Source organism: Hibiscus syriacus, unplaced genomic scaffold, assembly GCF_006381635.1.
Source record: "Hibiscus syriacus cultivar Baekdansim isolate YM2019G1 unplaced genomic scaffold, ASM638163v2 tig00011761_pilon, whole genome shotgun sequence".
NCBI classification, from domain to species: Eukaryota; Viridiplantae; Streptophyta; class Magnoliopsida; order Malvales; family Malvaceae; genus Hibiscus; species Hibiscus syriacus.
The window spans coordinates 843,714-866,151 of record NW_024062256.1 but is presented as its reverse complement, the minus strand read 5'-3'; the positions used below and the strand labels follow the sequence as shown (position 1 = coordinate 866,151).

At 33.7% G+C, this 22,438-nt stretch overlaps 3 protein-coding genes across 5 annotated transcripts; all 3 read left to right on the top strand.

Annotated features, from left to right (window-relative positions):
* Positions 1–238: 238 nt before the first annotated feature.
* LOC120204960 (cyclase-like protein 2) lies at positions 239–2,473 on the top strand. 3 transcript variants are annotated; one of them, XM_039204941.1, is made up of 7 exons: positions 239–676; positions 761–805; positions 889–961; positions 1,045–1,142; positions 1,240–1,310; positions 1,954–2,091; positions 2,252–2,473. In XM_039204941.1, exons 1-6 carry the CDS (start codon positions 259–261, stop codon positions 2,077–2,079), a joined length of 831 nt encoding a protein of 276 aa, XP_039060872.1. In that variant the 5' UTR covers positions 239–258; the 3' UTR covers positions 2,080–2,091; positions 2,252–2,473. The 3 variants fall into 3 exon arrangements, with proteins under 3 accessions (XP_039060872.1, XP_039060870.1, XP_039060871.1); XM_039204939.1 differs by having other exon boundaries at positions 2,212–2,473; XM_039204940.1 differs by having other exon boundaries at positions 1,954–2,115; positions 2,212–2,473.
* Positions 2,474–5,324: 2,851 nt separating this feature from the next.
* Positions 5,325–5,663, top strand: LOC120204909 (cyclase-like protein 2). The gene has a single exon (XM_039204905.1). The coding sequence runs from the start codon at positions 5,325–5,327 to the stop codon at positions 5,661–5,663; it is 339 nt and encodes a 112-aa protein (XP_039060836.1).
* A 38-nt stretch (positions 5,664–5,701) lies between these two features.
* Positions 5,702–6,929, top strand: LOC120204908 (cyclase-like protein 2). The gene is made up of 6 exons (XM_039204904.1): positions 5,702–5,780; positions 6,049–6,121; positions 6,218–6,315; positions 6,429–6,499; positions 6,619–6,746; positions 6,852–6,929. The coding sequence occupies exons 1-5, from the start codon at positions 5,702–5,704 to the stop codon at positions 6,742–6,744; spliced, it is 447 nt and encodes a 148-aa protein (XP_039060835.1). The 3' UTR covers positions 6,745–6,746; positions 6,852–6,929.
* Positions 6,930–22,438: the final 15,509 nt, after the last annotated feature.

The following is a 22,438-nucleotide window of genomic DNA, read 5'->3' as shown; positions in this document are numbered from 1 at the left end:
ATAATAATTAGATGATAAAAAATATAAAATAAATGGATGATTAAATGCGTAGTTTATCTAATATTTTATTGGAAATGATTTGGTTGGGCTCTAACTCCAAAAGTAAATCTAAAGATATCGCGCATTCACGCTCTCTGAAAAGCGCGTGAATATCGTCACACCAAGGCCGAAACCAATGACACGACGCACTATTCTAAAGCAACCATGCTTCATAAAATTAAGTTTTCGAACTTTCACTTCCCACTTCCTTCTTCAACAATGACTCCCTTCTGCCTCCTTCACTGCCTCCTCCTCCTCTCAGCCGCCTTAACCTCCACCGCTGCCACCTCCACAACCGCTTACCCTTCCATCACCGGAACCGGTTCCACCACTGATTGCGGTCTCTCCGGAGGAGACGAGAATCCTGTTCCCATCCGTCGCGAAGTCTACGGTAACGGCAAGATATTCGACATCAGCCATAGGTACACCGTCGACATGCCGTCATGGGAATCCAAAGACGGCATCGGACAGTTCCTTTGGTTGCCTAAAAGCATGAAGAACGGTTCCCTCGCAAATAATTCGGAGATGAAACTTCCCACTCACACCGGCACCCACCTCGACGCTCCCGGACACGTTATCGATCGTTATTTCGATGCCGGCTTCGATGTCGATACCCTCGATTTGGAAGTCCTTAATGGTAACTAATATTAAAAAAACCACTTCTCTGATATAATTAATTTCTTATTCTTTTTTTGTTTTTGGTTGGAATTTCACCTTATAGGCCCTGCGCTGTTGGTAGATGTTCCAAGGGATAAAAACATAACTGGTTTGTTTCTTTGGCTCTTCTTTTTCATAAAATTTATGGGTTTTATTTTTCATATATATAAAAAAAATTCTTTCTGATTATAGCTGAGGTTATGGAGTCTTTGAAAATACCCAAGGGAGTACGTAGAGTTCTTTTCAGAACCTTGAATACTGACAGGTAGTTACATGAAAACTCCATGGAATGCTATATGCAGCTCATAGTTAAAACAAAAAGCAAATTCTGAACTTGAATTTGTACAGGCGGCTAATGTTTCAGAAAGAGTTCGATACAAGCTATGTGGGGTTTATGAAGGATGGGGCAGAGTGGTTGGTTAAAAACACTGACATCAAACTTGTTGGTGAGATAATTGCCTTCAATTTCTCTTAAATTTTACATTATTTGGTTCTTGCTTGCTTGAATTTTTTATGACCTTTTTTTCTTTTCTGGAAATTCAGGAATTGATTACTTATCTGTTGCTGCATTTGATGATTTAATTCCATCTCATTTAGTTTTCCTGGAAGGCCGAGTAAGAAATCATCATCTTTCGTGTTAACTAGATTCTTTGTTTGTGGTTTTGATTATGATTTCTTGCATGGCTGAACTTGATATTTTCCAGTATGATCAGTTCACATTGTTGCCGAGTAAAATTTGATTTCCTGCATTATAAGTTCATGAATGGTTGTGTATTTGGATTACTTGATTCTATCATGTCTTCGAAATAAGTGATCAATGGCTTGTTCCTCTTCTCGTTCCTTAGTTCGACCTGATGGTTATGGACTCACTGAACCATCATTCTTGGATAAACGAAGTGTCAGGGACAATACTTAGGTTTCTCATTAAATTGCAATGCTTGTCTAGTCAATCGAGCGCTTGATTTGGTAGTGTTGTACATTGCAAATTTGCAACTCTTCTACATCCGATCTAGGTAAAACTTAGCAAGGATTTTCTAATTTTTATAAATTCTAAACACGTTAAAATTGATTAGCTAGTTGAGAGTGGTACATCTGCTCCAAGTTTCTGGTTTGATTTTTTGTTTCGTTTTCCTCCTACAAGTATTGTCTTAGTAAGTCTCCTGTGTTCTGTTGCTGCAAGTAAATCCGATTCCGGGGTAGAAACGTGGTATAAACAGTGACCTACCACAAATTTCTAACGCTTGACATCCACTGCAGGATATTATTCTTGTGGAAGGCCTAAAACTCGATGACATCCAGCCCGGAATATATTCGGTTCACTGCTTACCTTTAAGATTGATTGGTGCTGAAGGATCACCAACAAGATGCATTCTCATCAAATGATGTATTATCCTTGTAAGTCGTGCATTCTTGCTTTAGGTATGGAATTGTTGCTACTGTTGACTTATCCTCTTACAAATTCTACATGCTTATCAATATCATGTTAATTAAACCAATCTGTTTATATTCTCACAGTCATTACCGAAGACTTAAGAAAAGTGAGTACTTTCTTCAGGCAACGACGATGCTAAGGTGAGGCGATTGGTAGGAATATTATAAATAATGGACTTATGTTACGTACACAGAAGTTATCTACGGGTACCGAAATTTAGTTTCGTTGAAGTACACTTTGTGTATCATAGTATATTTCTTATGGCTTTTTGGTTATTGCTTCTGAATGTCATTGCTAAATCTTTGGTCACTGAACAGAATTGAGGTGGAAATGATTTGTTTCACAGATCCATCTTTGGGAAACTGATGTTTATGAGAAGTTTTTGTGTCCAGAAGAGCCTAAAACCTATACATATCTCATTCAAAAAGTTTGGACATTGCGTTCTAATTCCAAGAAAGACCATAATACAAGTCCCCAAATGAAAACTGTTGGAATCACTTTTTGCATCTAGTAACGTTTTGTAATGATTTTCTATCTATTTTTGATGTGATGATTTCAAAATCTAGAAAATTAAATAGAAACCTTACCAAAATACTCGTATCAAATTGTGGTTTGGACTGATCCCTAAAGTTTAAAAAGGGTTTTCATTGAGTCATTCAAGTGACCAACAACCAATTGGTGAAGTTCGAGTCTTGGCGCTTGTGAATGGAGTAAACTAGGTTGGGTGTTGCCTGCCCTTGCCTGTGCAATACCTGATCCAGATTATTCGATTAAAAGATTGGATATTGGTGGTTATATAAAAAAAATTGAGTCATTGAAGTGTAATATTATATAAGGTTCTCATTGTTTTTTTGAAAAATGTTTTTCTCATTTTTCAATGTTTGGTTGGCGGAAAACAAATTGTTAATATAATTCATTTTCCTGATCAACAAATTTTTTTTTGTATTTTTTAGAATATGACTTGCCATATGATTTTTCGTAAGTCATCTTCTGAATTTTTCACTTCAAATCATAAACACTCAAAACATAATTAAGTCTTTTTGTCAATTTAGTGATTAATTTGATCTTTGAAAGGTCAATTTAAATATAACTTTATTAGATGAGGATCAAATTATAAGTACATATGTGTTTATTATATTTATAGTTTAGATTTGATGTGCAAATGCCAAATGATATTAATAAATAGATTTATTCGCACTATATATTTAATATTGTGATATTCATATAACAAATACATTACAATTTGATTTATTTATTTTATATCTTATTTAAATTAACATTTATCGTATCAAGTGATTATTAGAATGATGATTTTTTAATTAATATTAATATTAATTTTGTAATGTTTAATAAAGAAAAGTTCTGCTGTAATCTACGCAAAAAATAGATTGAAAGAGAACCGCCTCATTTTTTTTATTTTTTTTATTTTCTGTCGGATCTTATCAAAGTGAACTGGGAGATTTGTTGGTCGAGAAAATATTTAATGAAATATAAATATTTAAAATTTAATTTGAGATCTAAAATATTTATAGATATGCATGGAACTCGTAGGATATGACAAGTTTGAATTTTATTTTCTCTTATTAAATGTGTTGTGTGGACAAATCATAGTTTTAAAAGATAAATTCGACCATATGTAAAATAAAATAAATGACAAAATTATCTCAGAAAAATAATTGATGGTTTTGTTTTTATGAGTAAAAGAAAAGGGTAAAAAAGTAAAATTTAAGTGTTGTTATTTGTTTATTTTTTTTAATGGGACATTTTTTGAGATAATTTTAAAACTAAAAAAACACGTTTAATGAGACGAAGAATTATAAAATTCGTTATTGAATTTCACATATACTATATGAATAGATTAAATTTCAGAATAATTTTTCAACCCCTATATTATTTAAAAGCGATTTATGTTTTGTAAATTTTGTTGAGGTGAGGAAGCACTCAACCATTGAAGACAAGGGAAGAGGTCTGGATCATTGAGAATAATGTAATATTTTCTAAACATTATTATTCAATTATTAATTGACAAAGCCAGCAAGATATCTTCCACAGTCAAGGATTTTGTAAAGTCAAAAATTGGCTACGCTCTTCCTTCTTTCATCTATCAACCGACAAACCCCGTAAGCTGCACAACGCTGCCAGTCAAACTAGGGTCTTTTATCTTGAAATTAGTTCATTTCAGAATTTATCTTTCGGACCGGTTAGCGAACCGGTCATGTTATCAGTTCACTGGTTTAACCTATCGAATCGGTCTGATCGGTGGGAAGAATCGGACGACGTCATAATTATTTAAAAAAATTAAATAAAAATATCAAAAATATTTAATAAAAAATAATTTTTTATATAACAAATCATATTCAAAGCAAGTTATAATATATATAAGTTAAAAACCATAAAATAAAGTGAAACAAAATAATTCAAATTAACTACAACATAATATTTAAGGTAAAACAAATTAAATAATAAATATAATTATATAACTATAATTAAAAAATAAATTTAGAATTAAAAAATCATAACAAAATGATATTGTTTGGTTTAATTTTTTTAAAAAAAATAATCTCACATGACTAAGAAACATAGAAGAGCATCCCAAAAGTCTAAAGAGTAAAAATATGATAATAAAACAATCTCGCATTGCTAAGAAACATAGAAGAACATCACAACTAACTTCTATAAATAATAGATGTAATTTGATATTTAAAATCATGGAGCCTTTTGGTAAGTATTGAGTGAACTATTATTTCACTTCAATCAAGCTCGAATTTTAGGCTTCAATCGAGCTTCTAAATTTTTTTTTAGTTCAAGCCTTTTTGAGTTCAAGTTTCAATATTATATTTCGAGTTTGAATTGAATTTGATAATTTTTAGCTTGCGAGTTTGAGTCGAGTTGAGCTTACTTTTAAAATTTTCAAGTTCGAGTCGAGCTCAACAATACTCAAGTTCGACTTGGCTCGTTTAACAAACGACGTTGTTTGATTTAATTTTTTTTTTTTAAAACAAAGTTTTCGGTTTTTTTCGATTTTTTTTTATTTTCAGCCGGTCCGGTTCGAATGGTTCAACGGTTCTAACCGATTTACTAGTAACGATTCAACCGATTTAAATTAAATCAGACTAACATACGAATCCCGATTGAACCGATTGAACCGACCAGTCCGATTTTCAAAACAATTGAATTTATTACCATGTTTAGAAACATGAACAAAAATATCCTCCTTTGTGCCTGTGGCGTGCTTTCTCTTACCATCCTCGCCGGTGCTGCTGTAGGTGATGGTAATGGCAAAATCTTCGATATAACTCACAGAATCACTTCCAGGTTGCCAATTTTTAACTCAAAGAACGTGCTCGGTCACTTCATTCGGCTTGTTTCCAGCATTAAGAATGGATCCTTGGCTAATGAATCTGAGTTTAAGTTGGGAACCCACACCGGCACCCACGTTGATGCCCCGGGCCACTTCTACCAAAAGAATTATGAGCAGGGCTTTGATGTTACTACTCTTAGCCTCCAAACACTTAATGGTAAACTCAGATTATAACTACGCTAAAAATTTCTTTTTTTTTTTTTTGTATTTTAATGGGTTTACATGTTTCATTGTTTGTATGTATAGGTCCTGCTCTAGTTGTTGATGTTCCAAGAAACCAGAACATTACTGGTATGATGGGGTTTCCCCCTTCTTTTTCATTGATGCCCATGCGTGTTTTATTTGCTACAACATTTAGGGTTCTAAACCTCCCTTCATCTCACTCTAGAATCTTTCCCTTTTCTGGGATTTTTATGCAGTAATAGCTGGTTTAATCAGAAACCTTGCCTGCTAGTTGAACATCACAAAATAGATATCTCAGCGTTCAAATTCCATCTTCTTTTAGCTAATATTTTGTGTTTGTTGTAGTAATTAGTAACTAAAATATGTTTATCTACAGCTGAAGTCATGAAGTCTTTGAATATTCCCCGCGGTGTACATCGTGTGCTTTTCAGAACACTTGATACTGACAGGTGAACATACATGTACATGTACATACCTTTGCATCCTACATATATGAAGCAAACATGGTGTGATTTCATGATAGTGGAAATATATGTGATGTTTAGGAGGCTGATGCATAAAACAAAGTTTGCTTCAGACTTCACCGGGTTTAAGAAGGAAGGGGCACAGTGGTTGGTCGATAACACCGACATCAAACTTGTTGGTAAGATTTTAGATTTTTATTGCAGATAGCAAGGACATGTCGGGGTCAAAAGTCGCCATAGATTGTGTTTTAATTCCGGTAATAACCATTTATAATGTCTGTATGAATTGTAGGACTTGATTACCTATCTGTTGCTGCCTATGTTGATGTCGCCCCGACTCACCTTATATTCCTGAGGAGTAGGGTAAGAACAAAGAGGTTTCTCTTGTTAATTTTAGATGTGAACAGAATTTTTAATCCAGATTACTCTGGTTTAAAGACTAGTGTTAGAATGCATTACTGAAACTGGTATGTTTTGTACAGGAAATCGTTCTAGTCGAAGGTCTAAACCTCGACGGAATTGAGCCAGTGAAGTATACGGTTCATTGCCTACCGCTAAAGATGGTTGATGCAGATGGATGCCCAGCGAGATGCATTCTTATTGCATAAAAACAATGCCCTGAAGTAAGTTCTTCCACCATTAGAACCATCAACAGGAACTGTTTGAGTGCTCATAAATTACCCTTAAAATTGCTGCAGGAGATGAGCACAGGGGTGAACTGTTGAGCTATCTTGGACAATTTGGTTTATAGTATTTATTTTTTAATAAAAACACTTTGGGGATGAATAAAATGAACATCAACAGTGGTTAAAACTCGTATGTTGGTACCTTAGATCCATGGGTGTTTAAAATTTGATATGACTAATGATTTGTCTTATTTATAATTACATCATCAACATAAATGCAAAATATGATCTGCATCCATGGAGTGTGGAATCTACTGTAGATTCATATGTCAATACGGGATTATGGAATCAAAGGCGCCTTTGTTGCTTCCCTCTTTTTGAAGATTATTGGGAGTATCAAATTCTGTCTGTAAAACCACTGTCCACACTGTTTTATATTTATACTTTGTAGGATATCGGTGCTGCTCAGCTGGGATTTCACCTTCTAACTCGCTTTGGTTGCCATGTGTCGTAACCGGTTTTTGTCATGGCACAAATTTTTTATTTGGCGGGAAAAGTGATGTGAATAAATGGTTTAAAATAATTTGGGAGTCGACATCGGCCTTTTGGGTCAGGTAGGTCGAATACCTAAAAAATTATCTTTTAAAAGAGTTTTTAAGAAAACATCAATTAAAAGATAAACTGATCTACGCTTTAACCAAAATTTCATTCTTTTTAGAAATAAAAAGGGATTCGTGATCGGTTACGTTTAGGGAAGGATTAACATCCATACAACGTTCAAAATTGGTATTTTTTAATTATAAATTGTCTCTATTATTAGAAATTTAAAAATTTAAAATATATTTAATTTATAATCCTATTATTTTAAAATTATAATTATGGAAAATATTAATTTATATATTTATAAATAAAATATTTATTTATTTAGAAATATCAGAAAATGGCTTCTATGTATCTTAAGACAGTTCTTTTTCTTTGATATTAAAAAATAAATAAATAATTAAAACAATTAATATATAATTTATAAAATAAGACATTTATTTATTTAAAAATATCAGAAAATAGAAATCCAATTGTTTTAAGACTGCCCTTTCTTAATATTAAAAAATAAATAAATATATATTAAAATATAATTATTAAAAGTAATTTATGAAATATAAGATTTTAACGAATAAACAAATATTATTTATTATATATATATATATATATTTATATAAATAATAAGAATAATAATAAAAAGTAATAATAATAAAATAATATTACAAATAATAATTAAAATAAAAAGAATTAAAAATATAGTATTAAAATATAAAATATTAAAAAATAATCAAAAATGAAATTTTAATGATTAAAATGTAAAATTATAAAACTAGAGTATTAATTCGAAATATATAAAAGATGGACATTAAAAGTGTAATTTAACCATAATTCATAATACGTGATTAAAATAATAATTAATAAACTATGAGGGATTAAATTTGATATTTTCCTAAATATATATATATGCTGACAAGGACTAAATTAAAATAAAATAAAATTAGAAGACTAAATTAAAATAATCAAAAATTGCTTTCAGTGACTAAATTGCAAGGTATACAAATTTAGAGCACTGCGGACGGGGTTTACCCTTTATGAAATTACAAAAATACCCTCCCCAAAACGGCGTCGTTTGGGAGAGGGTATTTAAATACCCGAAACGGCTGGCCCTTCGGGCCAGCTCTCTCATTTCTTCATTCCCTCTTTTCTCTAAAAAATAAGAGAGCCAGAATTTGTCTCTGGCTTTTCTCTAAAACGAGAGAAGACAGTCCCGGTCAGCCACTGATGCCGGGCTCCGACCACCACTGCCGGCCACCGTTAACGGTGGCCGGAAAATTCTAAAATACACCAAAATATAGATCGGGACGATCTAAAACCGATTCCGGTGTTCTTTTTCCCTTAAAAGCTCCCAATCGGAGCAAATCTACGAAAGTACCTTCGGGTTTTGGTTGTTTCCGGCGACGTTTGGTATCTCGAGGGTAAGTTCTTCTCTTCTCTGTTTTTATTTTCGATTGTTAATGCTTGTTGTGTTCTCGTTGCTTTTCTTACGCAGTTATCTGGGATCGTTGGTGTAGTTCTTGCTCTTGTTTCTGTTTTTCTCCGGTTCTCCTCTTATTTTGCAGGTGTGGTGGCTTTTATAGCCACCACCGAGGCTTTCGTCGGACAGGTCCCTTAGGAGGCTTTCGGTGAGTCACCGAGCTATGTGGTGACTCACCCCAATAGTTGCGACGTGTGGGGCGGCTGGCTCTTCTGGAAAGCTCGGTGAGGCAGCAAGCGTCGGCAGCAGATATTGGACCATCTGGCGGCGGCTGGGACGTGGCTCTCTAGAAGCAATGGCGGCGGTTATGATACCCTAGGGTTTTATCTGGAAAGCTGTGGACCGTTGGATCAAAACAGATCCAACGGCTGAGGTGGAGGCGGTTGCTGGTGATGATACAAACTCTAGATGGGTTTAGGGTTACTGTTGGGCCATCTGAGTTTGGTCTCTTGTAACTGGGCTCGTCTGGGTTGGGCCGAACTTGGCCTGTTTGTAATAATAATAATTATTTATTTAATAATAATAATATAATATAATATAATAATATTAAAACAAAATAATAATAATAAATAAAACAAATGAAATAAAAAACTAGTGTCTTCAGCTGCCCCTCTTTGTTTATTCTTGTGTTAACGAGAATAGGACAAAGACTAAAGGACAATATGTTTTTTTTCATTTGACTTCACTTGATTAAGATGGTAATGTTGAACAAAATCTTCTTTGGGATTAGTTCGTCTCATTATGAACTTTTCCACTGGGGATGATAATTTGTCTCCTTTTGTGATGTAATCTGGAAATGTTGATGCTGATCTATCTCCTTCTGTGATAGAATCATGCAAAAGATTGAACAAGTTCTTCTCATTATGAACTTCCTCTTCCTCTTCAGATGAATTCTTCTCATTATGAACTCTCACTGGAAAAGTTGATCCATCGAGTGATGAATTCGAGCAACAAGTTCTTCTCATTATGAATTTCTTCTTCTTTCTTCAGATGAGTTCTTCTTATTATGAACTCACCCTGGCAATGCTGGTCCATCGAATGATAAATTCAAGCGAAAAGTTGAACAAGTTCTTCTCATTATAAACTTCTTATTCCTTCTTCAGATGAGTTCTTCTTATTATGAATTCGCCCTGGCAATGCTAGTCCATCGAATGATAAATTCAAGCGAAAAGTTGAACAAGTTCTTCTCATTATGAACTTCTTCTTCTTTCTTCAGATGAGTTCTTCTCATTATGAACTCGACCTGGAAATGCTGATCCATCGAATGATGAATTCAAGCGAAAAGTTGAACAAGTTCTTCTCATTATGAACTTCTTCTTCTTTCTTCAGATGAGTTCTTCTCATTATGAACTCGACCTGGCAATGCTGATCCATCGAATGATGAATTCAAGCGAAAAGTTGAACAATTTCTTCTCATTATGAACTTCTTCTTCCTTCTTCAGATGAGTCCTTCTTCAGATGAGTTCTTCTTATTATGAACTCGCCCTGGCAATGCTGGTCCATCGAATGATAAATTCAAGCGAAAAGTTGAACAAGTTCTTCTCATTATGAACTTCTTCTTCTTTCTTCAGACGAGTTCTTCTCATTATGAACTCGACCTGGCAATGCTGATCCATCGAATGATGAATTCAAGCGAAAAGTTGAACAAGTTCTTCTCATTATGAACTTCTTCTTCTTTCTTCAGATGAGTTCTTCTCATTATGAACTCGACCTGGCAATGCTGATCCATCGAATGATGAATTCAAGCGAAAAGTTGAACAAGTTCTTCTCATTATGAACTTCTTCTTCCTTCTTCAGATGAGTTCTTCTCATTATGAACTCGACCTGGCAATGTTGATCCATCGAATGATGAATTCAAGCGAAAAGTTGAACAAGTTCTTCTCATTATGAATTTCTTCTTCTTTCTTCAGATGAGTTCTTCTCATTATGAACTCGACCTGGCAATGCTGATCCATCGAATGATGAATTCAAGCGAAAAGTTGAACAAGTTCTTCTCATTATGAACTTCTTGTTCTTTCTTCAGATGAGTTCTTCTCATTATGAACTCAACCTGGCAATGCTGATCCATCGAATGATGAATTCAAGCGAAAAGTTGAACAAGTTCTTCTCATTATGAACTTCTTCTTCATTCTTCAAATGAGTTCTTCTCATTATGAACTCGACCTGGCAATGTTGATCCATCGAATGATGAATTCAAGCGAAAAGTTGAACAAGTTCTTCTTATTATGAACTTCTTCTTCCTTCTTCAGATGAGTTCTTCTCATTATGAACTCTTCTAGAAATGTTGATCCATTGAATGATGGATTTGAACTTTGCTAAAATCTTTGAAATTCCTTCGAATATTCAACATGGATAAAATGAATGAAAATGCTCCTATTTTGCAAATGTCTAATATGATGCATGAATGTTGATGCAATCTTCATTTGACTTCAAAATGGTGAACTCAGTTTTTCTCCACTTCATCATTTATTGCCAGGGTCACCTCTGGATATCAGTGTAGCAACTTATGCTATCAAGCTTGCATTTTTGTAGAACCATCTGATCAACTTGTATCTTTATGTCTTCTTTGCTTCATGAAAGTCTCAGAAGAATTGTTTTATTTGTGGAACTCTTATCGTAGTCAAAATTATGACCCTGATGCCCCATTTTGTCTTGGATAAAACCAACTTTCTTTGCTTGGAGTTGTGCAGAAATCCGATAAAGCTTTCATCTTTGAAAAGAGAATTTGTCATCTTTTAAAAAGGGAATCTATCATCTTTGAAGAGTGTAGATGTAGATATGCCTGACTCAGCAAGGATTAATTAGGAGAGTAGAGTCTGTTCTAACTTAACTCTTGAAACACATCATAAGGAAGATTTATTCAATTCCTTTCATGTCCCCACATTTAAATCAGATCTCGAATAAGGCAACTTGGACCATATCATGTCGAGATGCTTAACAACAACCTGTCGTTCAATCATAGTTGGCTCCACTAGTTTCTTGTTGTTAAAATTTCTGCTTCCCTTCTGTGGAAAGAAATCTTCATTATATCTCACTTCTAATCTTGGGGTTGAAGAAGACAAATTTCATCTTGGATCAATAATGGAAACCATATGATCACAACATTGGTTCAGCATCAGAATAGCAGGTTCGTAAAACATTTGACAGCGCATTCATCCTATCATGTGGCTTCTGCTTAGATGTTCGTAAAACATTTGACAACACATTCATCCTTTTCTGTGACTTCTGCTCAGATGTTCAACACTTGACAACACATTCATCCTTTTCTGTGGGATGTAAAACACTTGACAACACATTCATCCTTTTCTGTGGCTTCTGCTCAAATTTCTCAATTATTGAAGCTCTTTACCTATTGTTTAAAGTTTTTGAATGACGTCACAAGACCACTTGAGAACAAAACTTAATAGGAATTCAAGTGTAATGTTGGTATGACCAAAAAGTTGGTCAAATTCACAAAATGTGATGGTGTCGAATTGAATAGGAGATACCAACAAATCTTGATATCATCTCTGGAAAAGGCAAATGTGATACTGATCATGCTTTCTTTCATAATGAGCATTGTAGAAAGTAGAAACACTTCAGCTATAGGATCAATGTACAGAAAGATATCCGTGGAATTTTTGCAGCTGGGGATGAAACACAAATGATAAAACCAAAATAGATGAAAACTCAGTTCACCCTGGTTAGCAATGATGATCCCAATAACAACGGGAATAACAGTAATATAAGTGAGAGTCGAGTCTCCCTTTTCAATGTCATCAAGTAAGCAAAAACTGATGTGAAAAACAGCTTCGTAATTCTAACAGTATAGTTGAAACTAACTGTCAGGAATCTCAAAGAAACATTTCCAATTATTACCGACACACAGAATGCAAAATTCAAAGCCGAGATTTTGAGGAACTGAACTCTGGATCGAGTAGTCTGCCTGGGGACCATCTTTATCCATGCAATCATGATGTAGTTTATCAAAGAACACATTGTCATATGACACATGGTTTAAGAAAATTGGGTATTTGAAACCATACTTGCTGAGTAGATATTTGTTCAACAACATGATCATAATATAACTGCTTGATGAACGAAGCAATTATGTATAGTCAACTTCACTGTCATTGTTTCACCATTTTCATTCTTCATATATTTATGTCTCATTGGAAATATTTGTTCGAGTCAATGATCTTGACATATGATAATATGGGCTTTCAACATGCCCCAATATTGGCTAATACAAAAAATACATCAACATTCTTCATTCTGATTGAAAGGGTTTTCAACATGCCCCAACATTTTGCTGATATAAATGTTCAGAATACATCAATATTTCTGATTCTAATTGAAATGGGCTTTCAGTCTGCCCCAATATCTACTTCTGATTCAACTCTCAATGTATGTTTAACTAAAATGTCATGATCCCCACGAGGTCCAATTTTGACAATGAACTATTGTAGGTACTTGTGGCTTTATTCGTGCCCCAAATCTGTTTATCTTGAATACTCTCATTCTGGTGTCACTAAACAGTAGTATTGTCAAGTAACTGGAGAAATTCTCTTCATATTGTTACAAACTTAAGAAGTACTCAATCATTCTGAAAAAAACGTCTGAGATATGTGTCTTCTGAATGAGGTGACCATTTTCTGTATCTGGAGGGATTTAGTCAGACAGAGCAATATAAATAGCTTGGTAATCTGTTCCAGGCTGACACAGTGGCTTATCATCTTTTAGTGAAGGTCATCTCTGAAATATACTTTTCTGTGGGAGAGAAACCAATTTATGCGAACAGTAATCTGATACAATAACAAGACTACATATACAATGATACAGGCTCATCAAAAATCCACACCCATGCAACATGTTGATTCTGATAACAACTCATCTGATTATGAATCGATCTTTCAGAATGATTTCACAGATATTGATAGTTCTTCTGATATCGAGGAAATCCTGAATTCTGATTCTGATGAGGAGAGTAAACTGTTATACTTGACAAAAATGGGATTCTCAGAGGCTGAGGCTTCAATAGCCATGAAGAGATGTGGTTCAGATTCATCAATTGCAGAATTGACAGATTTTATATGTGCTGATCAACTGGTTAAGGCTACTGACACACTTCTTCCGGTAGAAGATAGGAAGCCATTATGTAATGATCCCAATTACAAGAAAAGGCAAAACTCGAGCTATGATTTTTGGGAAAGGAATAAGCAGAAGAAGCTTGAAAAGAAGCTTCTTAATGAAGACGATCATGCAGTTCATCTTTTAATTCCAATGATTGGTTCTGTGGTTCTTACCGAACCAGATCAGATAACTCAAAGAACACTTCCAGAAGATGCTATTGGGCCTCCTTATTTCTATCATGAGCAAATTCATCTTTTAAATCTAATGATTGGTTTTTGGGGTTTATACCAAACCAGATCAGATAACTCAAAGAACACTTCCAGAAGATGCTATTGGGTCTTCTTATTTCTACTATGAGCAAATTCATCTTTCAAATCCAATGATTGGTTTTTGGGGTTCATACCAAACCAGATCAGATAACTCAAAGAACACTTCCAGAAGATGCTATTGGGTCTTCTTATTTCTACTATCAGCAAATTCATCTTTCAAATCTAATGATTGATTTTTGGGGTTCATACCAAATCAGATCAGATAACTCAAAGAACACTTCCAGAAGATGCTATTGGGTCTTCTTATTTCTACTATGAGCACATTCATCTTTCAAATCTAATGATTGGTTTTTGGGGTTCATACCAAACCAGATCAGATAACTCAAAGAACACTTCCAGAAGATGCTATTGGGTCTTCTTATTTCTACTATGAGCAAATTCATCTTTCAAATTTAATGATTGGTTTTTGGGGTTCATACCAAATCAGATCAGATAACTCAAAGAACACTTCCAGAAGATGCTATTGGGTCTTCTTATTTCTACTATGAGCACATTCATCTTTCAAATCCAATGATTGGTTTTTGGGGTTCATACCAAACCAGATCAGATAACTCAAAGAACACTTTCAGAAGATGCTATTATGTCTTTTTATTTCTACTATGAGCGCATGTCACTTGCTCCAATTAATGTTTGGACTGGAATATCATAGTACTTATTCGATGTAGAGCCATAATTTGTAGATTCGAAGCATTTTCATGTTACTACACTGAAAAGGGCTATATTCATAATTCTGCCAATTGAGAACATATTTTCTCTTATTCTGCTTCCTCCATGTGCTGATGTTTTTCCATTGACAAAGAAATGATGGCCTTCCTGTAAGGCTCTTGAAGCTTATGACAATGAGCCACCTTCGAGTGTCCAGAAGTATGTTCTTGATGAGTGTTGAAAATGGAATCTGGTATGGGTTGAAAAGAATAAAATTATTCCACTTGAATCTGATGAGGTGGAAATGCTTCTAGGTTTCCCTAAAAACCATACACGAGGAGGAGGATTTGTTAGAAACATGTTCCCCTAGGATATCAATGTCCTGTCTCTTTTCTCTGGAATCAATGATGCAGAGATTGCCTTCTATTGTCTTGGCATATCTTTGAAAACACATGTGTAAGAACTGAATGATGATCAGTTGGAGCAATTGATGAGTAGATTTGTCGAATTCGACCTTGTTGTCGGTGGCATCCAGCGTAACAACCTTACTGGAAGAAATAAACATCATCAGGATGAAATAGAAGATTTTTGTTGGTGTATTTTCTTGCAATGACTGCTACGACAACTATCTCTTCTGCTGCTCCAAAATACACACTGCCATATCATACTCTTCCCTAACCATGGAAAGGTTTAGTTGATGGTAAAACTGGTTATCTCAACTTTTGGAATCCTGTACGGCATACAAATGTAGAATTTGTTACAATGTCTTATTCTGTGCCATAAGTCCTTAAATTCAAATTCAGCAATCTTCTGAAGGACATAATGGATATCATCTTGACAAAAAAAAGTGATCGGCATAGAAGAAGTAGCAATGATGTATCAAGACTTGAGCCAACATCACGGTATAACCAGAGTGCAGGTAGTGACTTGTTCATGGTTCTATGATGTAATCTTCTAGAGAACATGAATTGATGGCTGGGGAAAAATAATTTGTCTGGTGATGCTTATCGCCCTCAGCATGAGATAAACGATAATCTTTCTTGATGAGCTACTAATAATGTCATAGGAGAGTGTTACAAGTTCAATTCTCCAGACTTTCTGGCTTTTTGGACCACTTGCCTTCAAAAATATGAAGTGCTTCATTATTCTGGCCTCGTTCATTCTTTTTCTACAACAGAGGTAGAATAAGCAACAGTTGCTTCAAGGACCTTCCTCATTTGAGACTGTCCTGTTTAAAAATGTTTTTTCTCCTTTCTTTATTGAAGAATGAAAGAATTTTGAAAAGTAATGCCCTTCTCAGGTTCACAATAAAATCAAATCATAAGCATGAATTCAAAGAATATCAAAAGAATCAACAACTCTGTAATGTTTGAGAATTATAATTCTTTGACAAGTATCAAGATTTGGTTTGGTTTCAGGATGGCCTTCCTATTTTCTATGGTTACATCTATTTAAGATGTCACTCATCTCTCGCTCTTTGTGAACTTTGTCACATGTCTCACTTTGAGGACTTGGTATTTTAACCGGATGCGTACAAAATGACGCAACTAGGATTGCCAATCACTAGACCTTCTAGAATCCTTCTATTTCAATTCTCTGGAATCTTTCATTTAGACTCATCTAATCAAAGTAGTGCAAAAATATCGGTCTAAAAATGAAATTTCTGAGTGCTTGTGTGAAGTTGACTATAACAGGTGTTTCGTAACTCCCTTAGTCCATTTGTTAACACATTTGCCACTTTGGCTGGCTGAATTCAGCTTTATTATATATAATAATATAATCACCTTTATCAGGTTAATTGAAACTTATCCATAAAGCCGGGGCTATTAACTAATTGCTCTAGAGGGACAGCTTTATTATATATAATAATATAATGGGTTAGTTGAATATTATCCATAAAGCCGGGGTGATTAACCATTTGCTCTAGTGGGACAACTCAAGCTTTATTGTATATAATAATATAACATGGCTATCCAAATCCAATTTCTTAAGCTTGTTAAGAAGAACCTGTTATAGTCTAAGTGTTTTGGTGGAATTCAAAAAATCTCTTTGTTAGAGTTCAATTCTCAAGCAACTGACTTAAACTAGATTTACCTATTTGTAAAAATTATGTTCATCATCGAATGTCATTAATAGAAAAAATACTCTAGTAAGTTTTGTAATGTAATACACCAATGATGCCCCATGTTGTACGCTCCTATATATAAATACCAAGCCTTTTTGTAATTCCTTTCAATAGGAGTAGGCTATCTCATATTTGTAATAGGATAGTGTTTGGGTGTATTTCTTCTGAGGTAAGGTCAATGGTCCTTGTTTTTCTGGTTTTCAATCCTGATATTCTGTCAAAGATTATAACTCTAATCATGAAGAATTTTTTAATCCAATTGATATTCAAAGAACTGCAAGATTGCAAAATTGACTCAATGATCATAACCTTAATAAGCAACACAAATTTATTTATTGCACAAAAGACGAAAAAAGGAACAAAAAACAAGTTCAAACAAGATGCTGAAAATAGAAAAGTACTACAGTGGTAGGTAACACTTCCACTTATTTATCTATCATGCTTTATTACTTCTCTAATGTTGGGTATGTAATAGGATCAGGATTCTCATCCTTATTTGCCCTCCATTTCTTGATCATTTCTTGTGTCAAGACTCCCTTGTCGACGAGCGTCTCTATTTCCTTTAACAGTGACCAACAATTCCCTGTTGAATGTCCAGATACTCCCAAGTGAAAATTACAAAAGCTATTTTGATTATAGCAATGGGCATAAAGCTTTGGTGACACCTTCACCAATCTTGGTGTGATGTATTGATCTTTAACCAAATGAGGGTACAGGTCTGAGATAGATTCTTGAAACACCTTCAGAATTTTTCTCGCTCGTGAGGCTATCACTTTCTTTGATCGTTCTGAACGAATGAATGCTCTCATATTATCGAGGGGGTTCTGAATGCTCATTTCAGCTATAACTGGGGTAATATTAACCATATTTCTTAAGTTGTCCTTTGCCTTACTGGTTTTCGGAAAATCTGATACATGTATCTGAGGTGTCTTTTGGGTTATATCTGCCTCATTCTTTCTTAGACCTATAGGCCAATCTCGAATGATATCCATGGGAGCCTTTTTATTTCTTTTCCCATTTTCTTGTGCCCAATATTCTTCGTAGGATTTGGTTACATTAGTTTCTGTTGCAACAACGGTTTCTGAACATTGAACCTTAACCCCTTCTTTTATCTTGCATTTTTAAATTGCTTGCTCTAAAGGGTCTTGGAAATTTCCAGTCTGATTTATCCAAGAACTTCCTTATAGGTCCAATTCTCATTTGGATGCCACTGTGATTGATCAAGTTGTGGAGTAATTGATCTGGCTGAGAGCATTTTTGGATGCAATTTTTCACTCGAACAGTGGAAGGGAGGAAATTGAAATCCCTGCACATTCTTTTTCTTCTTGATCACTCTATAAGGTTTGGCACCATGTTTAACTGAATAAGACCTCACTGTATTAACCCCAGCTTCTTTCTTAACTTTAGTATTGTCAGAGCCTCTTATCTTGCCATTCTTGATAGTCATTTCGATGATTTCTCCACTTATGATGATGTCAGAGAAATTATTAGGGACAACTCCTATCATGTGATTAACATAAGGAAATTTTAATGTGCTGATGAACAAAGTGGTGAACTCTTTTTCAGTCAATGGTGGATGTACTTGAGAAGCAACGTCTTTCCATCGTTGTGAATATTGTCGAAAGCTTTCATTGCACTTCATATTCATGCTTTGCAACATTGTTCGATCAGGGGCCATATCAGTCATGTGCTTGTATTGGCCCAAAAAAGCTTGAGCTAAATCCCTCCAAGAACGTATTTGAGTACGTTTTAGCTGATTATACCATCTGAATGCAGACCCAGATAAATTGTCTTGGAAATAGTGGATCAACAACATTTCATTCTCTACATAGCCAGTCATACGACGACAATACATAGTGATATGATATGAAGGGCATGTGGTCCCATTATACTTCTCAAAATCTGGAACCTTGAACTTTGGTGGAATAACCAGGTCAGGGACCAAACTTAGTTCTTTGGCATCAAACCCATAAAATGACTCAACTATCTCTATAGATTTTATCACCTCTTCTATATTTTCCAGTCGTTGAGTGAATTTTTCCTTCTCAACTGATTTGTTTAGGTCAAGGACCTCATTACTAATACAAAATTCATCAGGCTTCAACTCAGAAGTAGTAGGACAATCAGTGGGGAACGATGCTCCAGCTTGATATGGTGAGTTCTTAACAACGAAGTAAATCGGTGATTGAATTTCCTGGGGTACAGAGGTGAACTCAGGAATATGAACAGGTGTAACACCCAAAGAATTTATGGGGTTTTCAACAAGACTCTTTCCAGCAGTCTGGTGCTTCTCAATCATTTCTTTTATATTGTTCAATAGATCGATATGAGAACTTGTAATATTAGCTTCAATTTGTGCCAACTTGCTCCTCAATTCCTCTTGTATTTCTTTCTGCTCTATCTCAAATTTGGCTAGCCTATCTTCAGTTTCTTTAGACATTTTTCTTGTGTCGTGCTGAGCGTTATTGCTTCAAGGAAAAACCAAGATTACTTCGTTTGAAATCCTTATTTTAATGAATGAATGTTTTAATGTATTATGACATAAAAAATACAAAGATGCCAAATGCAAATGTAAATATGTGAATGTAATAATAAGAATACAAATTGTGCAATACAAAAGTAAACATAAAAATACAAATGCAAAGATGCCAAATGTAAATATGCAAATGTAAAAATGTAAATTATTTAAAATACCAGAATAGGACATCCAGTTATATTAAGACTGCCCTTTTTCTTTGATATTGAAAATAAATAAACATTATTATTTAATTAAATATGTTTTAATGCATGATGTAAGTTTAAAAATGTAAATGTAAATACAAACGTAAAAATGTATAAATGCAAAATATAAATGCATGTATGAAAAGGTGTTACTCAAGAGTGATCATCTTAGAATAGATTTCATTGAACGCAAAAGTTTCGTTACATCAAACAAAACTTTACATATAGGGATATATTTCATTCCTAACTTTTCCAAAGCCAAATTAGTCTATCAGCTTAAAGGACATATTGCTTGTCTGGACTGCAACTTCTTCCATGACATTCTCCTTCATCTTCTGTGTCACTTCTCGGAGTTGCTCATTTTCCCTTGTAAGAGAACCTTTCTGTCCAAGAATTTCTTGAACAAGATCTTCATATATGTTGTAGTTCTTTTTCAGCTTAGTGACCCCTGTGATCCACTCTTCTGGGGTGTTTCCTGTGCCAGCGTTTTGAAAGGCTTGACTGATCTTCTGAAAATCTTCATGCATGGTTTTCATTTATGTGCTCAATTTCTTGTTTTGGTCGTTCAAGTCCTTCAAATAACATGCTTGAGCTTCATAAAAACCTCCACTAATCTGAATGCCCTGACTGATGCTCTTACCATAGACTGCTTTTGGTATCAATCTGGTAGGATCTTTGTGTAATACTTTTGGTATTAATATAACAGGATCTCTGTGTGCTTTGCTTGCTTCTATCCTCGGAGTTTCCTCAGGATGTCTTTCTTTGGCCTCATCATATTTTGTTTGATCATAAAACTTTTTGTCCATTTACGATTTCTTTCCAATTTGATGAACAGTCTTTCAAGTCAACACCTTTTGGTTATGCCATGATCATGTAATGCAGACAAAAGAATATAAACAAATTAGAGCAATGTAACATGCATGGAAAAATAAGAAAACAAAAATAGAATAATTAGTACCAACTAATGGAAAAAATATATCTATCAAGGTATAAATCTTATCCTCATGCTTCCTAGTTCCATGCTTTGTTTGGAAAATTTAACCTAACCGCATGATTTCTAGTTCGTATGCATTTATTCAGGAAAAAGAAAAGGAAATAAAATAAATTAAAAACTAGAGCTTATTTCTCCTTTGTGTATACCTACTGGCATGGTTTCAGATCAAGAGAGTTTCTAGGGTTTATTATATACAGGTTTTCAGTTCTAGGAGTAAAGGTACTCGAACTGTCCTTGTTGATGCCCCCTTGGGCTATCAAACCCTCAATCCTAGTCCATTGCAGACTTAAGCGGATCAAGTTCAATTCGAGGGGACACATTTCTTTATGCCTGATACGGAGAATAAATTCTCACGAAGACATAGAGCATATGAACCCCGAAAGTTATTTGCTAGGTCTGACACGGAGAATAAATTCTCACGAAGACGTCGCTTTCACTCCCACTCAAAAGGGACAAACTCAATTATAGAGCTTTATGTTATGCAATGCAAGTGTTGTGTGTGTGAGGAGAAATGTTCAAACCTCTAACAGATAAATAAAATAATTAATACCTGAAAAAATATTAATAAAATAATATAAAAATAATAAGTAATAAAAAATTTGAAAGAAAAGAATTAAAAATTAAATAAATAAATTTTTTAATTTCTAATTAATAGAGACAATTTATAATTAATTTTAAAGTTTGACAAGTCCCCAGCGGAGTGGCCAAGCTGTCGCAACCGGTTTTCGTCCGGGCACGAATTTTTTACTTGGCGGGAAAAGTGATGTGAATAAATGGTTTAAAATAATTTGGGAGTCGCCATCGGCCTTTTGGGTCAGGTAGGTCGAATACCTAAAAAAATTATCTTTTAAAAGAGTTTTTAAGAAAACATCAGTTAAAAGATAAACTGATCTGCGTTTTAACCAAAAATTCATTCTTTTTAGAAATAAAAAGGGATTCGTGGTCGGTTATGTTTAGGGAAGGATTAGCACCCCTACAACGCCCAAAATTGGTACTTTTTAATTATAAATTGTCTCTATTATTAGAAATTTAAAAATTCAAAATATATTTAATTTATAATCCTATTATTTCAAAATTATAATTATGGAAAATATTAATTTATATATTTATAAATAAAATATTTATTTATTTAGAAATATCAGAAAATGACTTCTAGGTGCCTTAAGATAGCTCTTTTTCTTAGATATTAAAAAATAATTAAATAATTAAAATAATTAATATATAATTTATAAAATAAGATATTTATTTATTTATTTAAAAATATCAGAAAATGGACATCCAGTTGTTTTAAGACTGCCCTTTCTTAATATTGAAAAATAAATAAATAAATATTAAAATATGATTATTAAAAGTAATTTATGAAATATAAGATTTTAACGAATAAACAAATATTATTTATTATATATTTATTTATTTATATAAATAATAAGAATAATACTAAAAAGTAATAATAATAAAATAATATTGCAAATAATAATTAAAATAAAAGGAATTAAAAATATAGTATTAAAAATATAAAATATTAAAAAATAATCAAAAATGAAATTTTAATGATTAAAATGTAAAATTATAAAAATAGAGTACTAATTCGAAATATATAAAAAGATGGGCATTAAAAGTGTAATTTAACCATAATTCATAATACGGGATTAAAATAATAATTAATAAACTATGAG